Source organism: Pituophis catenifer, unplaced genomic scaffold, assembly GCF_029215685.1.
Source record: "Pituophis catenifer annectens isolate HBS135680 unplaced genomic scaffold, rPitCat1.0.hap2 SCAF_1, whole genome shotgun sequence".
Classification (NCBI taxonomy): Eukaryota; Metazoa; Chordata; class Lepidosauria; order Squamata; family Colubridae; genus Pituophis; species Pituophis catenifer.
In genome coordinates, this window is record NW_027256881.1 from 405137 (window position 1) to 425097 (window position 19961).

A 19961-nucleotide genomic window follows, 5' to 3' on the forward strand; every position below is an offset into this window, starting at 1 on the left:
TTTGTGAAACCCCCGGGGCGCGCGGCCAGCTTAGTTCATCCGTCTTTAAACAGCACATGCGTTTTAAGCCCCTCTTGTTTCCATTTTTCGGGGTTTTATAAGGGGAAAACGCAGGGGGTGGCTGGTTAGAAGCCCAATTGTGCCGTAATTAATTCTTTCTTCCTTTCTTTTTTCTTTTTTCGGTTTTGCTTTTAAGCCTCAATCGGCACGTTCCCTGGATTTCCTTCCGCAACAAAGCTTGTTCAATGGGGGTCACAACAACACACCCACCGTGCTCAGAGCTCGAAATCAGTTGTGTGTCCTTTGCAAACGTGTTGTGCAGATTCTGGTTGTCGGGTGTGTAATTTGTGCACCGGCTGAATTATCTTCCCGAGTTCTCCTATAGTTGGTTAAAGGGAGAGTTGTAATGTGCGTGAAATACCTGTGCCTTTATAGCTAATCCTCAACTTACAACCACAACGGAGCTCAAAAGTTCTGTTGCTAAGCGAGGGGTTCGTCAGGCGCGTTTTGCCTCCTTTCTTTTGTCATTTGCGGTCGTTAAGCGAGTCACACGGTTGTTAAGTGAATCTGGTTTCTTCTCCATGTCCACTTTCCTTGTCAGAAGGTCGCAAAAGGGGATCACGTGACCCCCCCCCCCGCCCCCGGGGCACTGAGACCGTCATAAATACGAGTCGGTTGCAATTGTAAGTAAGCATAGAAATAGTGAGATTTTTAAAAAAGGGGGGGGGGAGAAGATTTTGGCAAGAATTGTAACTGAGTAAAATATATTTGAATTTTAATTAATTGATTAAGACAAGAAACGGCCAATACTCTGTTCAAAAACGATGTGGGGAAATGTGGGGTGGGGGGGGACGACACCAATAAAACTTGTTTAAAATAAAATAAAATAAAATAAAATAAAATAAAATAAAATAAAATAAAATAATATAATAATTAAATTAAATTAAATTAAATTAAATTAAATAAATAAAATAATAAAATAAAATAAAATAATAAAATAATTAAATTAAATTAAATTAAATTAAATTAAATAAATAAAATAATAAAATAAAATAAAATAATAAAATAAAATAAAATAAAATAAAATAAAATAAAATAAAATAAAATAAAATAAAATAAAATAAAATAAAATGTCAGTCAGTCAGTCAGTCAGTCAGTCAGTTGCCAAGCCTCTGAAGTTTGAACAGTTTTTGACTGTGGGGCTGTTATTATTAAGCGTGATGAACCGTCATAAGTGACTTTTTTATCAGTGCTGTTGCAACTTCGGTCACTAAATGAACTGTTGTAAGTTGAGGACTGCCTGTAATTTTTTTTTTTTTTTTGCACTGGCTGGATTACCCTCGTACAGTTGGTGAAGCAGGGAACCATGGGGATTGGAGTGACATGGATGTGCATTTAGATTGGTATGTAGTTTCGACACCCAGATTGATATAGGATAGAATAACAAGAGTCGGAAGGGACCTTGGAGGTCTTCTAGTCCAACCCCCTGCTTAGGCAGGAAACACTACACCACTTCAGACAAATGGTTATCCAGCATCTTCTTAAAAACTCCCAGTGTTGGAGCATTCACAACTTCTGATGGCAAGTTGTTCCACTGATTCATTGTTCTCCCTGTCAGGGAATTTCTCCTTAGTTCTAAGTTGCTTCTCTCCTTGATTAGTTTCCATCCGTTGCTTCTTGTCCTGCCTTCAGGTGCTCTGGAGAATAGCTTGACTCCCTCTTCTTTGGGGCAGCCCCTGAGATACTGGAACACTGCCATCATGTCACCCCTGGTCCTTCTTTTCATCAAACTAGACATACCCAGTTCCAGCAACCGTTCTTCATATGTTTTATCCTCAAGTCCCCAAATCCTCTTTGTTGCTCTTCTCTGCACTCTTTCTAGAGTCTCCACATCTTTTTCCATCGTGGCGACCAAAACTGAATGCAATATTCCAAGTGTGGCCTTACCAAGGCCTTATAAAGTGGTATTAACACTTCACGTGATCTTGATTCCATCCCTCTGTTGATGCAGCCTGGGAGTGCATTAGTTTTGTTGGCAGTGTTGGACATTTACAACTTCTGGTGGCAAGCTGTTCCACTGATTAATTGTTCTCACTGTCAGGAAATTTCTCCTTAGTTCCAAGTTGTTTCTCTCCCTGATTAGTTTCCATCTGTAGCTTCTTGTCCTGCCTTCCGGTGCTTTGGAGAATAGCTTGACTCCCTCTTCTTTGGGGCAGCCCCTGAGATACTGGAAGACTGCTATCATGTCTCCCCTGGTCCTTCTCTTCATTAAACAAGACATACCCAGTTCCTGCAACCGTTCTTCATATGTTTTAGCCTCAAGTCCCCTAATCACCTTCGTTGCTCTTCTCTGCACTCTTTCTAGAGTCTCAACGTCTTTTTTTACCTCATGGCGACCAAAAGTGGATGGAAATATTCCAAGTGTGGCCTTCCCAAGGCCTTATAAAGTGGTATTAACACTTCACGTGATCTTGATTCTCTCCCTCTGTTGATGCAGCCTAGAACTGTGTTGGCTTTTTTGGCAGTTGCTGCACACGACTGGCTCATATTTAAGTAATTGTCCACTAGGACTCCAAGATCCCTCTCACAGTTACTACTATTGAGCAAAGTACCACATATACGGTACCTGTGCATTTTGTTTCTCTTGCCTAAATGTAGAATATCTGACATTCATAGTAAACCCTGCCCCAAGGAAACCAATACTATACAGGTAGACCTCGACCTACGTCCGCAATTGGGCCCAATATATCTGTTGCAGTGTGAGACAGTTGTTAAGCGAACTTTTGTCCCAACGTTACGACCTCTTTTGCTGCAGTTGTTAAGTGAAATCCCTGCAGTTGTTCAGTTAGTAGCAGTGAACCTGGCTTTCCCCGTTGAAAAGGACGCCAAAGGGGATCATGTCAACCGTCGCGAGTACATGCCAGTTGCCCAGCCTCTGGATTTTGATCATGTGACCACGAGGACGTGGCCGCGGTCGGAAGTGTGAAGAACGGCGTGAAGTCGCTTTTTTCCCAGTGCCGTTGTAACTTTGTGAATAGTCACTAAGTGAGGAGTTGTAAGTGGAGGACTACTGTATACCGGTCACCATATTTGATTCAGTCTTTTCGTTCCCAAGCAAGTTTGGAAAACTGGGGGTGGGCGTGGGGGAAATTGAGGCTGGGAAACGAAAGATTTGGGGCAGTGGTGAAATCCAATTTTTTTTTACTACCGGTTCTATGGGCGTGGTGTGGCTTGGTGGGCATGGCAGGGGAAGGATATTGCAAAATCTCCATTCCTACCCCACTCTGGGGGCCAGCCAGAGGTGGTATTTTGCTGGTTCTACGAACTGCTCAAAATTTCCGCTACCAGTTCGTCAGAACCTGCTGGATTTCACCCCTGATTTGGGGGGTCTCCTTTCCCCCCCCCCGCTTCCATTTTAATCCCTGCACATTTTAGCACCTGCTTTTCTGGTCCTTGGACGGTTTTTGCCTTTGTCTGGATTGTCATTATTTTGTGCGCTGTTTAGTAGCAACCCCGTGGGACCCGGGTACACATGCGTTCAGAACCCAAATAGATATTTGTAAAATGGAAGCTATTTGGGAAGTGGAGAAGTAAGGCGGTTCGGGGGAAGGGGGGGAGGGAGGAAAGAAGGGAGGGAAGGAGGGATGGAGAGAGAAAGGGAGGGAAGAGAAGGAAATAGGGAAGAGGAGGAATCGTAAGGAGGAAGGGGAAGGAAAGGAAAGGAAAGGAAAGGAAAGGAAAGGAAAGGAAAGGAAAGGAAAGGAAAGGAAAGGAAAGGAAAGAAGGAGGAGATAGTAGGAAGGGGGATAGTGGGGGAAAGGAAGGAAGGAAGGAAAAAATGAAGGGAAAGAGGGAGAGAGAGAAAGGGAAGGGAAGAGGGAAAGGAGGAGAAGGAGGAGAAAGCAGGAAGGGGGAAGGAAGGGAAGGAATAAAAAAGGATGGATGGATGGATGGAAGGGAGGAACGGAGAGAAAGGAGGGGAGAGAAGGAAGAAAAGGAAATAGGCAAGAGGAAAGGAGGAAGAATCTAAGGAAGAAAGGGAAGGAAAGGAGGAGGAGATAGCAAGTAGGGAGATGGTGGGAGGAAAGGAAGGAAGGGAAAGAGGGAGGGAGAGAAAGGAAAGGAAAGAGGGAAGAGGAATATAAGTAAGAAAGGAGAAGGAGGGATGGAAAGAAGGGAGGAAAGAAGATGGATGGATATAAGGGAGGGAGGGAGGAATGGAGAGAAAGGAAGGGAGAGAAGGAAGGAAGAATCTAAGAAAGAAAGGAGGGAAGGAAAGAAGGAGGAGATAGCAGGAAGACTGCATGGAGGGAGGGAAGGAAGGGGGGGCTTCCCATGGAAGGAAGGAAGGAGGAGGAGGAGGAAGGATAGCGAGACAAAAGTGAGAGGGAGGAAAAAGGAAAGGAGAAAGGAGAGAAAAAGACAGTCAGCAGGAAGAAGAGAAAAGGAACAGCATGAAAGAAAGCAAAAGAGGGGGAAAAAAGAATAAGGAATACAAGATGGAAAGAGAAAGAGAGAGAAAGAAGAAAGGAAAGGGAAAGGAAAGGGAGGGAGGAGAGAAAGAAGGAAAGTTAGGAGAATGAAGAAGGGAAAGGAAAATTAAGGAAGGGAAAGGAAAGGAAGAAAGAGAGAAATGGAAGGAAAGACAAATAAAGAGAAAGGAGGAAAGAAGGAAGAAAAGGAAGAGGCCATTTTGAATTTAGCCTGATCTTTCCCTGCCCCCCTCTCCTGGGGGCTCCCCTTACCCCCCCCTCAAAAAAACACAATTCATAACCTATGCCCCTCTCCTCTTTGCTCCCCATCAAGCCTTCCCTCCACCCCTCCTGGCTGTCTACTTAAGAAGGGAGGATTCGCACAATAAGCACATTTCCCTGGCTTGCGGGATGGGGAGGAATACATTTTCAGGCGACCCACATTGGGTGGGTTTAATGAAGGGCGGGGAGGCTGCTGTCTCCACCAGTGATGGATAACTCTGGGAGAGAATGGTTAGTCTAGTCGTGGGGTTCCCTCTCTCGCCTTTGTGTCTGGCCAGAGAGGCAGAAATTCAGTCTTATTTGTTTAGCAAGACGTCCAAACGGTCCAGAGATTTTCAGCATTTGACTAGAACAGAACAGAATATGAAAATGGAATAGGAATAGGAATAGGAATAGGAATAGGAATAGGAATAGGAATAGGAATGGAGAGAAGGGAAGGGAAGGGAAGGGAAGGGAAGGGAAGGGAAGGGAAGGGAAGGGAAGAGAAGAGAAGAGAAGAGAAGAGAAGAGAAGAGAAGAGAAGAGAAGAGAAGAGAAGAGAAGAGAAGAGAAGAGCAATAAGAATAGAATATTATACAATAGAATAGCAATAAGAATAGAATAAGATTTAAATAGAAGAATAGAATAGAATAAGATTTAAATAGAAGAGAAGCAATAAGAATAGAATAGAATAGAATAAGACTTAAATAGAAGAATAGAAAAGAATAGCAGTAAGAATAGAATATTATACAGTAGAATAGCAATAAGAAATAGAATAGAGTAAGATTTAAATAGAAGAATAGAATAGAATAAGATTTAAATAGAAGAGAAGCAATAAGAATAAAATAGAATAAGGCTTAAATAGAAGAATAGAATAGAATAGCAATAAGAATAGACTATTATACAGTAGAATATCAATAAGAAATAGAATAGAATAAGATTTAAATAGAAGAATAGAATAGAATAGCAGAGCAATAAGAATAGAATAGAATAGCAATAAGAATAGAATATTATACAATAGAATAGCAATAAGAAATAGAATAGAATAAGATTTAAATAGAAGAATAGAATAGAATAGCAGAGCAATAAGAATAGAATAGAATAGCAATAAGAATAGAATATTATATAGTAGAATAGCAATAAGAATTAGAATAGAATAGAATAAGATTTAAATAGAAGAATAGAATAAGACTTAAATAGAAGAATAAAATAATACTTAAATAGAAGAATAGAATAGAATAAGATTTAAATAGAAGAGAAGCAATAAGAATAGAATAGAATAAGACTTAAATAGAAGAATAGAATAGAATAGCAATAAGAATAGAATATTATACAGTAGAATAGCAATAAGAAATAGAATAGAGTAAGATTTAAATAGAAGAATAGAATAGAATAAGATTTAAATAGAAGAGAAGCAATAAGAATAAAATAGAATAAGGCTTAAATAGAAGAATAGAATAGAATAGCAATAAGAATAGACTATTATACAGTAGAATATCAATAAGAAATAGAATAGAATAAGATTTAAATAGAAGAATAGAATAGAATAGCAGAGCAATAAGAATAGAATAGAATAGCAATAAGAATAGAATATTATACAGTAGAATAGCAATAAGAATTAGAATAGAATAGAATAAGATTTAAATAGAAGAATAGAATAAGATTTAAATAGAAGAAGAGAAGGGAAGAGCAATAAGAATTGGAATAGAATAATAACTTTATTGTCACTTTGAATGTACACTAATCAGCGTACATTAAAGCGAAATTTCGTTGCATACAGTTCTCAAAGGGTATATATACCTCCAATATATACTACATAAAGATGACTAAATAAATAAATAAATATAAATACAGATAAATACAGAATTCTGCATATAGCCACATATATTATGTGTCACATATTTCATTTGGGTGAAAATGCTTTTTTTTTTTTTTTTTTGCTCTGCTGGCACGATGGGATCTGATTAGACCAGATGTGAGCATCCAGAAGAGCCCAGATGTGGTCAAATGCGTTGCTTTCCAAAATAAAAATTTTCTTTCCCCCCCCCCCCCTCCATCCGCCCAAAAAGAAAAGAAATGGCCATTTTCCTCTCTTTAGGACAACGCTGGGCCATTTCGGATTTATTATTTAGACTGTGAGTCTACTCTTTTATCAGTTTGTTTCTCTTCTATTTTAATTTTAATTTTATTTTATTTTATTTTATTTTATTTTGGGTCATCCCAGACTTTCAGGGGGAGATGGAAGAAAAGAAGAAGAAGAAGGAAAAAAGAGAGAATTAAAAGAATGAATAAATATTTTTATTCTTAAAAAGATAGAATAAAAAATGATTTCAATGTTTGTTTAGAAAATTAAAAAAATATAGAATTAAAAAGCCCACATTGGATGCCAACCTCTGCTAAGGTGCCATCCTGAATTCGAAGCAGCCTTTTTCAAAAGGAAAAATTAGCAGTTTGCCAGACCTGTTGAAAATCCGCATTCCTCCCCTTCTTGTCCCGTTTTGCGACCTTCCGACAAGCAAAGTCAGCAGGGAAGCTGTGTCGCTAACTGAACACTTGCAGTGATTCACTTAACAACAGTGGCGAGAAAGGGCGTAAAACGGGGCAAAACTCACCTGACAACTGTCTCACCTAGGAACGGAAATGTTGGGTGGGCTCCACCATGGTCGTAAGTCCGGGATGACCCAAAAATAAAATCAAATAACAATTTTGTTTAAAAAAATAGAATAAAATAGAATAAAACGAAATGAAATAAGGCACAAGAAAAGAAAAAGAAAACAATAAAAGAAAAGAAAGAAAAAGAAAAAGAAATAAAATTTTAAAAGAAATAAGAGAATAGAATAGAATAGAATGAAAGGAAAAGAAAAAAAGTAAAATAAAGTAATAAAATAAATTAAAACGAAATAATAAAGGAAAATAAAATAATAAAGTAAAAAATAAAAACAAAATAAGAGAAATAAAATAGAAAAGAATAGAATAAAAAAGTAAAACAACAAAACAAAAATGAAACAAAACAGCATAAAATAACAAAACAAAATAAAAATAAAACAAAAAATGACAAAACAAAATATGAAATATAAATAATAAAGTAAAACATAATTGAAACGAAATAAAACAATAAAATAAAATACAGCCAAAAATATGAATAAAATAAAATAAAATATAAAATAATATAGGTTGACTCAGCCTTCCATCCTTTCTAAGGTAGGTAAATTGAGGACCCAGTTTGTGGGGGCAATAAGCTGACTTTGTAAAAATATACAAAAGTATGAAGGCTATTGCTTAACGCATTGTAAGCCGCCCTGAGTCTCCGGAGAAGGGCGGCATATAAATCAAATAAATAAATAAATAAAATGAAAATGAAAAAAATAATAAAATATAATATAATAAAAAATAAAATAAAATATAAAACAAAACAAAAATGAAACAACAGCATAAAATAACAAAATAAAAATAACAAAATAAAACAAAATGTAAAAAAAATAATAAAATAATAAAATAAAACAATTGAAATAAAATAAAACAATCAAATAAAAGAAAGCATCAAATACGAATAAAATAAAATAAAATATAAAATAATAAAATGAAAAAAAATAAGAAAATATAATATAATTAAAAAAAGAAAATAACACAACACCACACAACCGAAAACGATATTGGCCTTAGGCTCCGCGTTCTCTCCTGCCCCTTAGTTGCTCCCTTCTCAGGTGAAGGACCCTGGCAGTAAAAGACCCCCTCCCCACGCGCCCCTCCCTGTCTCCCCTCTTTCTCACCCCTCCCCACGCCCGCCCTCCATTGCAGAGGCTCCTTTTTGAGGCTTGGGGGGGGGGCCGTCCCCGCTGCCTGTCTCTTCCTCTGCCCAGCCTCGCATGGGGGGGGGGGGCTTTGTTAATCGGTTTCACCCCGTTGATGTTTGCCCCCCTCGGTGGGAGCCGCAGGAGAGATCAGCTCAAAAACAAAAACCCCCAGAGCTGGATCTGAGCCAAGGGGCTTGGGGGGGGGCTTTGGGGAGGGTGGGGGGGACAGGATTAATCCCGTTAATAATGTTTTCTCGCTGAATGCAAACACAGAAAGAAGCTGGGAGGAATTTGAATTGTGGTCCTCAGCAGATTCTCTTCTGGGGTTTAAATAACACTGGACCGGATTGCTCATTTTGGGGAGCGGGGGGGGGGTTGCAGACGGCTTCTCGCCCCCTCCCCACAACCCCCCCCCACATGTCGAAAATTCATCACTCCCGCTTCCAAACCTGCTGAGGTTTTGCTGATCGGCCCAGCCTTTTCGTGGACCCCACAGATAGTCCTTGACTAACAACTGTTCATTTAGGGACCGTTCAAAGTTACGACGGCACTCAGAAAAAGGGACTTCTGTCCATTTTTCACACTTACGTCCGGCGCAGCATCCAAGGGAGGAGGAGGAGGAGGAGGAGGAAGACTGTGGGGTCCATGGTGCTCTCTGAGTTTGGGTGGTTTTCTTGCCGACGTTTTATGACCCAACTAGGTAACATCATCAGTGCTAGAAGAGAGTGGGGTTTGCAGAGAGGAGGAGGAGGAAAATATGGAGAGAAATGCTTAAAATAAAGGGAACAAAGGCCTCGGCCCAAAAAAAAAAAAAAAAAGCTAGGAATCCAAGCAGAAGCAGAAAAAAGGAAGCTCTTGAAGACTGAGGACTAGGAACTTGAAACGTGTGTTCTGCCACTTTCAGCAGTCAAATTCTTCCACATGTAGTCCTTCGGCTTGTAACCAGTCGCTTAGCAACAGTTCAAAGTTCGGATGGACTCCTCCCTTCCCTCCCCACCCCTACCCCAGAGACGTACAACTCCGATTTGAAGTTTGGATGTCACCTTTCACCCCTGTGGTCACATGATTACATTTTGAGGGTTCTGTAACTGGCCCGCAGTCATATGACCACAATTTACGACGCGCGTTTAACTTCCAGTTCTGGTGAAAACTGACCCGTAACAAACAATGGATTCGCTTTACGACTGAATGCAAAAAAAGGTATAAAAAGGGGTCCAGTTACGTGCTGACTCACTTTGCGACCATAGTTGCCAGGCTCCATGGTGGCCATAACTTGAGGACTGTTTGTAAGATGTTTACAGCACTCTACCCTCTGCGCTCTTCTCTCTCTCGCTATCTCGCTTTCTCTCTGTTTCTGTCTCCTCTTATCTTTATTTCTCTGTCTCTCTCTCTCTCCCCTCCTCTTTCTCTCTTCTTTCTCTCTTGTATTTCTCTCTTCTCTCTCTGCCTATCTCTCTTTTCTCTCTCTTCTTTCTTTCTCTGTCTCTCTTCTCTGTGTGTCTCTTCTCTCTCTCTCCCCTTCTTTCTCTCTCTCCCTCTTTTTGCTCTCTCTGCCTCTCGCTTTTCTCTCTCTCCTCTCTCTCTCCCCCTCCTTTCTCTCTCTCCCTCTTTCTGCTCTCTCTCTCTCTCTTCTTTCTGCTCTGTTTCTGTCTTTACTCTCTCTCTCTTCTCTTGGTCTCTCTCTCTCCCCTCCTTTCTCTCTCTCCTTCTTTCTGTGTGCTCTCTCTTTTCTCTCTCTCTCTCTCTCTCTTCTGTCTCTCTCTCCCCTCCTTTCTCTCTCCCTCTTTCTGCTCTCTGTCTCTCTCTTTTTTCTCTCTCTTCCCACTGTCTCTCTCCCCTCCTTTCTCTCTCCCTCTTTCTGTGCGCTCTCTCTCTCTCTTCTCTCTTTCTTTTCTCTCTGTCTCTTTCTCCCCTCCTTTCTCTCTCTCCCTCTTTCTGCTCTCTGTCTCTCTTTTTTCTCTCTTCCCACTGTCTCTCTCCCCTCCTTTCTCTCTCTCCCTCTTTCTGCTCTCTGTCTCTCTCTTCTTTCTCTCTCTCTTCCCACCGTCTCTCTCCCCTCCTTTCTCTCTCTCCCTTTCTGTGCGCTCTCTCTCTCTTCTGTCTCTCTTTCTCCCCTCCTTTCTCTCTCCCCCTCTTTCTGCTCTCTGTCTCTCTTCCCTCCTTTCTCTCTCTCCCTTTTTCTGCTCTGTCTCTCTCTTCTCTCTCTTCTCTCTCTTCTCTCTCTCTGTCTCTCTTCTCTCTGTCTTCGCTCTGTCTCTTTCTCTATCCTCTCTTCTTTTTCTCTCTCTGTTTCTCTCTCTCTCTTCTCTCTGCCTCTCTCTTTCCCTTCCTCCTTCTTCTGTCTGTAACCCCCTTTAGGAACGTGATCCTCATTCCTCCTTCTGTGTTGCCGTGTTTCAGATTCCGACGACGATGGAGAATCCGAAGCGGCCAAGCAGCTGATCCAGCCGATCGCCGAGAAGATCATAGCCCAATACAAAGCCAAAGATGAAGAGACCCCACTGCTGTTTTTCGTGGCCGGAGAGGTATGGGGCAGAAGGGAGCTGGGAAGGGAAAAACTAGCAGACATTCGTGGTTTACGGGCAGCTGTGCTTCCTACAGGCGACTAGATCCATCGGGCCTGCCTTAGCCCCGTTTTCACAACCTGGGAAGCCTCAGCAGCAGCCTCGTTACAGGTAGTCGTCGCCTTACGACCCCAATCGGACCCAAAATTTCCGTCGCTAAATGAAACATTTGTTCAGTGAGTTTCTCGCCATCGTTGTTAAGTGAATCCGTTCTGTTGTTAAGCGAGCCACACGGTTGTTAAGTGAATCTGACTCCCCCCTCCCCCGTTGACTTTGCTCGTCAGAAGGTCGCAAAAAGGGGGGAGAGGAGATCGCGTGACTTTGGGACATGGCAACCGTCATAAGTACACGCCAGTTGCCGAGCCTCCGAATTTTGATTCCCCTGGCCATGGGGATGTTGCAACAGCCATAGGGGGTGAAAAACGGGTCATAAGTCACTTTTTTCAGTGCGTTGTCACTTCACACGGCCGCTAAGTGAAGTGTCACAAGTCGAGGATTTCTTGAAGAGCGGGATCTAATCTACATTTGACTGTCCGGCTGAGGTCCTTGCTTTTCTCTATTCTGTTGCTTCCAATTTTAGTTAAGCAAGGGCACCTTAGCGCATCAGCCCTTCCCACCCTCCCCGGGACCACCAACCCCATCTCCCACCCCTCTGTCCTTCTCCCCTCACCCCTTGTCTCCCACCCACTCTGCCTTGCACGCCTGCTCCGGAGATGGCTGAATGTGTCCGTTGTCGGCCCGATGAACCCTAAAACAAAAGACCCTCTGCGCCCCCCCCCTTTGCCACCCCCTCCCCGCAGCCCCCAATCCCCACGCCCCTATCCCTCCTCCGACCCCACTCCGTGGCCGGGGCTGCCCCCAACCACACAACAACTTCATTCATTCGCCCTGCCATCTGCTCGCCGGCTCGGCTGACAGCTCTCTGAATGACCCATTCATCGGACGCCACGCTTCTCCCATTCGCGACGGCCCTGCGAGGGGAAGGGGGCTGCGGCGGGGTGGGTCACAAGGAAGAGGCCAACTGTGGGGATAGATTGGGGGGGAAGGCTGACTCTTCTACATCCCCCCTCTTCCCTGGTTAGTCTTTGCAGAGAGGGTCTCGACGCGGAGAAACAAGGCAGCCGCAAAAATTTCGGAGCAGGGAAAAGCACCTGTTTCCTAGGAAAACCAAATACACACACACACACACATGGTCTTAGGAACCAACACAATGACCTTACGAGAGAGTGTGGGGCAGGGAAATCCCTTGGGGTAGGGGGAGAATTTACAACTAATTCCAGTTTTTTTTCCCCTTCTAACCGAAGGAGGATGGAAAGGATCACGGCACTGAATTCTGGATTTTGTCACCCGTTCAACTTAAAGGTGCATCGTTTTGGGTCTCCGGGCTGGGGTCTCGGGTGCCTTGCGGGGAAGGGTGAGGTGGAGAGAACAATAACGGCAGGCCAGTTTCAGACAGACACACGTGTCTTCGACAACAGCCCTGCCCCCCCCCCTCTCTCGTGGTCTTCGGCATTCAGGAGTTACACACACATCCGCCATTTTGCGGAGGGCAGGGAAGCAAGATGGACGCAGGGAAGCAGGTGGGTGGGTGGGCCGCGGCAGTCCAGGAAGAACCACACAAAGCCGGGAGAGATAATAAATTCAGCCATAAATTCTATCCAGCAAGCCTTTTTTTTTTCTTTTTTCTTTTTTTTTTCTTTTTTGCAAATTGGGGGAGTCTCCGGAATAAAAAAACAAAAAAGCAGCCACAGAATGAAGCCAGTTCCCGGGGCGAGATTTATTTTTGCTGATTTAAATATAATTCTGGTCTGTCTTTTTTTCGCGGGGGGAAAAAAAAGAAAAGAAAAAGCTGACTGAGGAGAGCAGTTGCCACCAGAAAGCAAATTATGGATGCTATTTAACAAGGAAGAGGCGGGGTCCAAAATGTTTAAACATTTGCTGGCGGTCCGAAGATGAAAAAAACGTCAAGGCAAAGAAATGCCTCTGAAGGGCTTTTCCTCAGTTTTGGCACTTATAGGGCATGGCAAAATTGGGATAATAAAAAGGTATTCCGGGGACATGGGGTGGGAGAGGCGAGAAAAAGGGCCCCCTCCTTGGCGGATGCCAATCTGCCGAGGAGAGGATATTGTGACCAACCTTAAAGCAAGCAGGAAAGGATGAAGGTAGAGACGTACCTCGCAAGGGTGTTGTATAATGTGGGAAGAGGACCGCACAGTATACATAGCAGATTCTGGATCAGTGTTTCTCAGCCTTGGCCAGTTTAAGATTTCTGGACTCCAACTCCCAGAATCCCCCTGCCAGCATGCTTTAAGAGGGGTGGACTTCCACTCCCAGAATCCCCCTGCCAGCATGCTTTAAGACGGGTGGACTTCCACTCCCAGAATTCCCCAGCTGGCATGCTTTAAGATGGGTTCACTTCCGGGATTCTCCAGCCAGCATGCTTTAAGATGGGTGGACTTCCACTCCCAGAATCCCCCAGCCAGCATGCTTGAATATGGGTGGACTTCAACTCCCAGAACTCCCCAGTTAGCTTGCTGGCTGGGGAATTCTGGGAGCTCCACCCATCTTAAATTTGCCAGGCGTGACAAACACTGCTCTAAAGAGAATTATGCAATTTTGGCTCAGTCACTCATCGTACAGCTAAATCTATTTCCAAAATTTGTAATTTGTGGGATAAAACTGAGAGGAATGGAAGGTGCTATTAAAGAAGGCAAAAATTACACACACACAAAAAAACCCCTTAATATGACACTTATGTAAAAACTTGAACCCCTCCCTCCCCTGTATAGTTTTTCTTTTTACCTCATTACATTAAAATCTTTCTAATACATTATTTTCAAATAAAAGCTATTTGATACTTTCTAGTTTGATATTTGTTCTGAACATATTCTATCCACCTTTTCCATTCCCATTCATAAGTCTCTTGTGAACAATCTTTTAAGTATGCTGAAATCTTCGCCATCTCTGCAAAACTTTTTTTTTGTGTTTTTTTTTATCTTTCTTTACCAGTTATGAGTATATTATAGGGAAGTCTGGGGGGAGGGGAGGGTTAGGGAGGTTGGGAAGTTTGGGGGGGCTGGTGGGGGGGGGGGAAAGGGGTGAAAATGTAATTGTAAAACTTTTGCAATAAAGAAGGCAAAAATTTAGAAGTACAAAAAAAAAAGGATTTAATTGAACGCCCCAAAAATGTACAAAATATTGTTTCCTCAAGCCTTCGAGAAGCAAAGTATAAACGGGAGACCTGAAATAAAACAGGCAGAAGAAGGCTTGAAATCCCCCCCCCCCCCGAAAGATATTAAAGCAAAGAATTTCAGCTTCGAATAAATCGGATATTGAGAAATGCTTGCAAGCAGGAAAATCCAGAATTAAGGAAGCCTAGAATGTGGTTAGGAGAGACTGCCCTCGTGGCTGGAGATGATGCAATTTAATCCCGGGGTTTTGATACCGCAAGGAAATTTTCAGCCTTAGGAAATCTTAGGAAATCTCTTGGCCTGTTTTGACGGCGGATGTCTTCAACCCATCGTCCTCTGCCTGCGTGGAATTTTTGGCTGTTCAAATCAGCACCGTAACCTCATCCGGAGAGGGGGCTGTCCACCAAAATGCAGTGAACAAATTAAATTGGGGATTGTAAGGGTGTAAAGCAGATTCTGTCGAACTGGTAGCGGAAATTTTGAGCAGTTCGGCAAATACCACCTCTGGCTGGCCCCAGAGTAGGCTGGGAATGGAGATTTTGCAATGTCCTTCCCCTGGAGTCAGGTGGGATTGGAGATTTTGCAGTATCCTTCCCCCAGGAGTGGGGAGGGAATGGGGATTTTGCAGTATCCTTCCCTTGGAGTGGGGTGGGAAGGGAGATTTTCCAATATCTTTCCCCCAGGAGTGGGGAGGGAATGGGGATTATGCAGTATCCTTCCCCTGCCACACCCACCAAGCCATACCACGCCCACCAAGCCACGCCCACAGAACCGGTAGTGAAAAAAAATTGGGATTTCACCACTGATATCTCTCTGTCTCTGTCTCTCTCTCTATATATATATAAAAATAAAATGGATAAAACTCATCCTGATAGATGATACATAGGTATATATAAATAGAGATAAACAGTGGTGGGATTCAGCCAGTTCGCACCTGTTCGGGAGAACCGGTTGTTAAGCTTCTAAGCAGTTCGGAGAACCAGTTGTTGGAAGAAATCTTATTTTGTTTTTTTTTCCACTTTACAGGGCTAATCCTGTAAGGAACTGAAACATTCTGGTGTTGTTTCTAGCCTAATCTTTATTGCCCTGCTTACAGAAACTGCCTCTCTGGTTAACCCTTATTACATTGTAACAGCTAAGGCAAAGCGCCCATCGACGTGAGTGATGTTGAATTGGCCATGCCCACATGGTCATATGACCACCGAGCCATGCCTACCTAGCTGGTCATTAGGGCAGAGAACCAGTTGTTAAATTATTTGAATCCCACCACTGGAGATAAGATAGATGATGGAAGGTAGGTAGGTTGGTACCGTACGATCGGTAGAGATAGATGAGAGAGAGAGAGAATATTAAAGTTTTATCTCCTGTTCAAATCCTCGAGATTTCCACAGACTTGTAGAAAAAAAATAAACTAGATTTGGGGTAGAAAAATACATCTGAAGTTACAAATAGTCCTCAACTTATGACTGCAGTGGAGCCCAAAATTCCTGTTCCTAAGCGAGACAGTTGTTCAGTGAGTTTTGCCTCATTTTGCGAACTTTCTTGCCACAATTTGTTAAGTGAAACATCGCCGTTGTTAAGTTAGGACAGGGGTCGGCAACCTTAAATACTCAAAGAGCCACAAAGGTCCTAACCGGAAGCCCCATTCAATTCTGGAGCCGATCGGAAGTCTGGCTCCCCCACCATAGAGTCTCCTCCTAGCGTGGCGTCCTTTTTCCTCTACCTGTCCTAACCGAAAGCCCTATCAATTGCGGAGCCAACTGGCGACAGGGAGCCGCAGCAGAGGGATGAAAGAGCCACATGCGGCTCCAGAGCCGCAGGTTGCTGACCCCTGAGTTAGGAAGACGGCTGTTAAAATGAACCTGGCTTCCTCACTGACTTTTTGCTGGTCGCAAAACAGGATCCCATGACCCTGGGACACTGCAACCGTCATAAATATGAACCCGTTGTCAAGCCGCCGAAAGTAGATCACGTGACCATGAGGAGGCTGCAACGGTCATAAGTGTGAAAAACGCTCACAGGTCAATTTTTCGGTGCCGTTGTAACTCCTCAACGGTCACTAAATGAATGTGAAGGACTCCCCTACAGGTAGTTCTCGACTTACGAACAGTTTGCTTAGTGACTGTTAAAAGTTACAACGGCAACGGAAAAATGTGACTCGTGGCCGTTTTTCACACTTAACGACCTCTGCAGCGTCCCCATAGTGATTTACGTTCGGATGCTTGGCAACATGACTCACATTTACAACCGTCGCTGTGTCCAGGAGATCACGTGATCCCTTTTCCAGATTCCCCAAGCCAGATTCATTTAACAACCGTGTGATGTCACCAGACACCGGGGTCGTATTATCATATGTGGTGGTATTCTGCTCCAGCTATGGACCACAAAGAACGCAGTACACACAAAGTCCATACAAACCTTAATTTACTAATTAAAGACTACTAATGAGCTTTCTTAGTAGTTGTTCAAAAACACGAGTACAGTTTAAATCAGTCTTTCCTGAACAAGGGCTGTTAATTTAACTTCCTTAACAGCTGACAAGAATCCAAAGAATAATAACTCAATTCTGAGGCACAGTCTTTCAGATAACCGTAAGCTTACTGTGGTTGGCAGAATGCCCAGAAGCAATTTGCAGGAAAACTGACAAAAGAGAAGCAAGAGCCGATCAGACGTTTCTGGAGTCAGTACGCGAAGAAATATGAACGAAGTTGTTCCCTGCAAATTGCCTCAGTCGTCGTCCTTCCTTAAATAGGCTAAAGGAGTGGCCAATTAGCCCCAAGCCTTACTCTCGAGGAGACCTCCTTCTGAGGAGCCACTCCTGCCTTTTGGCAGCTCTGCGCGCCCGTGCATTGAGAAGAGGCTCCTCCTCTTCGTATTCTTCACTTATGGAAGCTTCTGGAGGTTCTGAAGGCCCTGGCTGAGTCCCTGCCTCTGGCACCACATCTTCTCCAGCCTCCTCACTGTCTGACTCAGGTGCCAGCTGCACAGGCTGCCGGCAAATCATCACACCAGCCTCCTCGCTGTCGGAATCAGCTACCAGCTGCACAGGCCGCTGGCGGGCCACAACATGTGGACATGTATAGAAGCAAAAAGATACTGGGCAAAAATTTGTATGTGGTTGGAGAATATGACACAACAACATATTGATTTAAAACCTGAATTATTCCTGTTGGGGATTTTACCAGAAAGTTATAGTAAAGGAAATGTATATTTGATTATTCATGTAAGAACTGCAGCTAGTATTGTATTTCCTCAAAATTGGAAAAGCGAAGAGTTTCCTACGAATAGAAACGTGATTAAGAAAATATTAGAATGTGCAGAAATGAATAGATTAACACCTGCAATTAAAGGAAAGGAAGAATCTGACTTTTATAATATATGGGAGTTATTTTATCAATGGTGAGAGAACAAATATGAAAGCAATGTATTACAAAGTTAAATAAGTTAAGAAGAGAAATGTTATGATAATAGGTATGTTAAGTATTAGCATTAATATAAGAACAGATATAAATAATGAATATGGTGGTAAAGTTTTAACTGTTAAGACACAAAAAAAATTGTACTCAGACGGACTGTTTAATGAAAGATGAAATGTTTGTATTAAAAGAAAATAAAACTTTAATAATAATAAAAAAAAGAACGGTGGTGACTCACTTAACAACTGTGGCAAGAAAAGTTGCAAAGTGGGGCAAGACTCACTTCACAAATGTCTCACTTACCAGCAGAAATTTGGGCTCCGTTGCCGTCGTAAGCGGAGGACAGCCGCGAGCGATAAATGTAATGCCCAAACCAATTTTAATGACATTTATTCTCTTTTTTTCTTGGTTTTTTTCCAAATCCAGGATGACATGACCGACTCTCTTCGGGATTACACCAACCTGCCCGAAGCTGCCCCTCTCCTCACCATCTTGGACATGTCAGCCCGTGCTAAATACGTCATGGATGTCGAAGAGATCACGCCACCGATTGTGGAAACTTTCGTGAATGACTTTTTGGCCGATAAATTGAAACCTGAGCCTATCTAAAGCCGAAGCTGGGGCAAGGGAGTGGGAGGGGGTCTTTTCTCACCCCTTTCCCCATCTCTTAGACGCTATTTAAAAATGGCCGGATCGGTCCAACACCAGCCCTTCGGTGCAGGCCGGCCATAATTTCCTCGTGGTGCCTTGTTTTAAACCCCAGAATAATATCTCTGTCCAAACACTTTCCAGGTGCTTTTTTTGCAAGCAACGGGGTTGGGTGGGGTAGGGGTCTCCGGGGAGGGGGAAGATTTGGCTTTGGGGGGGCGGTGAGGGGAAAAGGGACGGGGGTACCCAGAGGCAATCCAGAAAGGGCAAGCAGAAGACAATTTTTAAAAACTCCTCGTAGCCAGTGGTTTTCATAACTGGGATGGATTTCAAAAGTGACGCTCCGAGCCTGGGGTAAATTTGGCATTTCTATTCCGCTTCCGGAGAATATAACTAGCAAACTAAACCGTTCAAGAAGATGTTAGCACTCGATCCGTATTGCTGTGTTTCTCAACCATAGCGGCTTGAAGTCCACTCATCATAAAGCATGCTGGCTGGGGAATTCTGGGAATTGGAGTCCACCCATCGTAAAGCAAGCTGCCTGGGGAATTCTGGGAGTGGAAGTCCACCCATCTTAAAGCATTCTGGCTGGGGAATTCTGGGAATTGGAGTCCACTCATTTTAAAACATGATGGCTGGGGAATTCTGGGAGTGGAAGTCCACTCATCCTCAAGTCCCCACGGTTGAGAAACCCTGCAGCTTATTGCAAAATGTAGTCTTTCGATTTGTGGGGTGGGGGCAGGAAAAGTATTTTAAGGGGTGCCGATTCATGGAATTGATGGATTGGGTTTCCCCAGGATGCTAAACCCTGGTTCGCTGAACCCGGTCTCCGAGCTTTGCTCGAGATATAATCCAAAACTGACCCCAGAGCCTGGATTCACAGACGGTAAAGGAGGTTACTGGGCTAGTGGGCAAGGGTGAAATTTAGCAGGTTCTGTCGAACCGGGAGCGGAAATTTTGAGTGGTTCGGAGAACCGGCAAAGACCACCTCTGGCTGGCCCCAGAGTGGGGTGGGAATGGAGATTTTGCAATATCCTTCCCCCAGGAGTGAGGTGGGAATGGAGATTTTGCAGTATCCTTCCCCTGCCACGCCCACCAAGCCACGCTACACCCACCAAGCCACGTCCACAGAACCGGTAGTAAAAAAAAAAATGAGATTTCACCACTGCTAGTGGGTCTGTGTTTCTTGTGAAGGCATCCTGGAGATGAGGGGACAGCTAGAATCCTTTAGTCGAAAGTGAAATGGGGAGAAGTTGGTCTTGTGTACGCTTTAGCTACGAGAGATGACCCCGATAGTCATACAGGACTGGGCACAGTGTCATCTATGCCAGAACATCCTGAGACAAACGCAGATTGTGTAATGGTAACATTTGCACAAGGAGACACGGGATGTGTCGTCGTGCCTTGCACCAAAGTTGGAGATTTTTAAGATGAGCAGTGGTGCAATTTTGGAAGGTGATCGACCTGACTTTGCCAGGGGGCGCCGTGCCTATTTCAATCGTGCCATTTCTCAAAGCTACGCCAAAAAGGTTTCTAACTTTAAGTTCATAGCTGGGATGGATTCAGAAGTGACGCTCCCAAGCCGGGAACAATTTTGGTGTTCCTGCCTCTTCCT

At 43.4% G+C, this 19961-nt stretch overlaps 1 protein-coding gene across 1 annotated transcript in view; it reads left to right on the top strand.

Annotated features, from left to right (window-relative positions):
• The window catches only part of NXN (nucleoredoxin), a 98806-nt gene extending 80298 nt beyond the window's left edge, over positions 1-18508 (top strand). Inside the window, exons 7-8 of the mRNA XM_070944930.1 lie at positions 10928-11052; positions 18125-18508. Coding sequence (XP_070801031.1) covers positions 10928-11052; positions 18125-18307 — 308 coding nt within the window. The 3' untranslated portion in view covers positions 18308-18508. The remainder of the gene's footprint in view (positions 1-10927; positions 11053-18124) is intronic.
• Positions 18509-19961: the final 1453 nt, after the last annotated feature.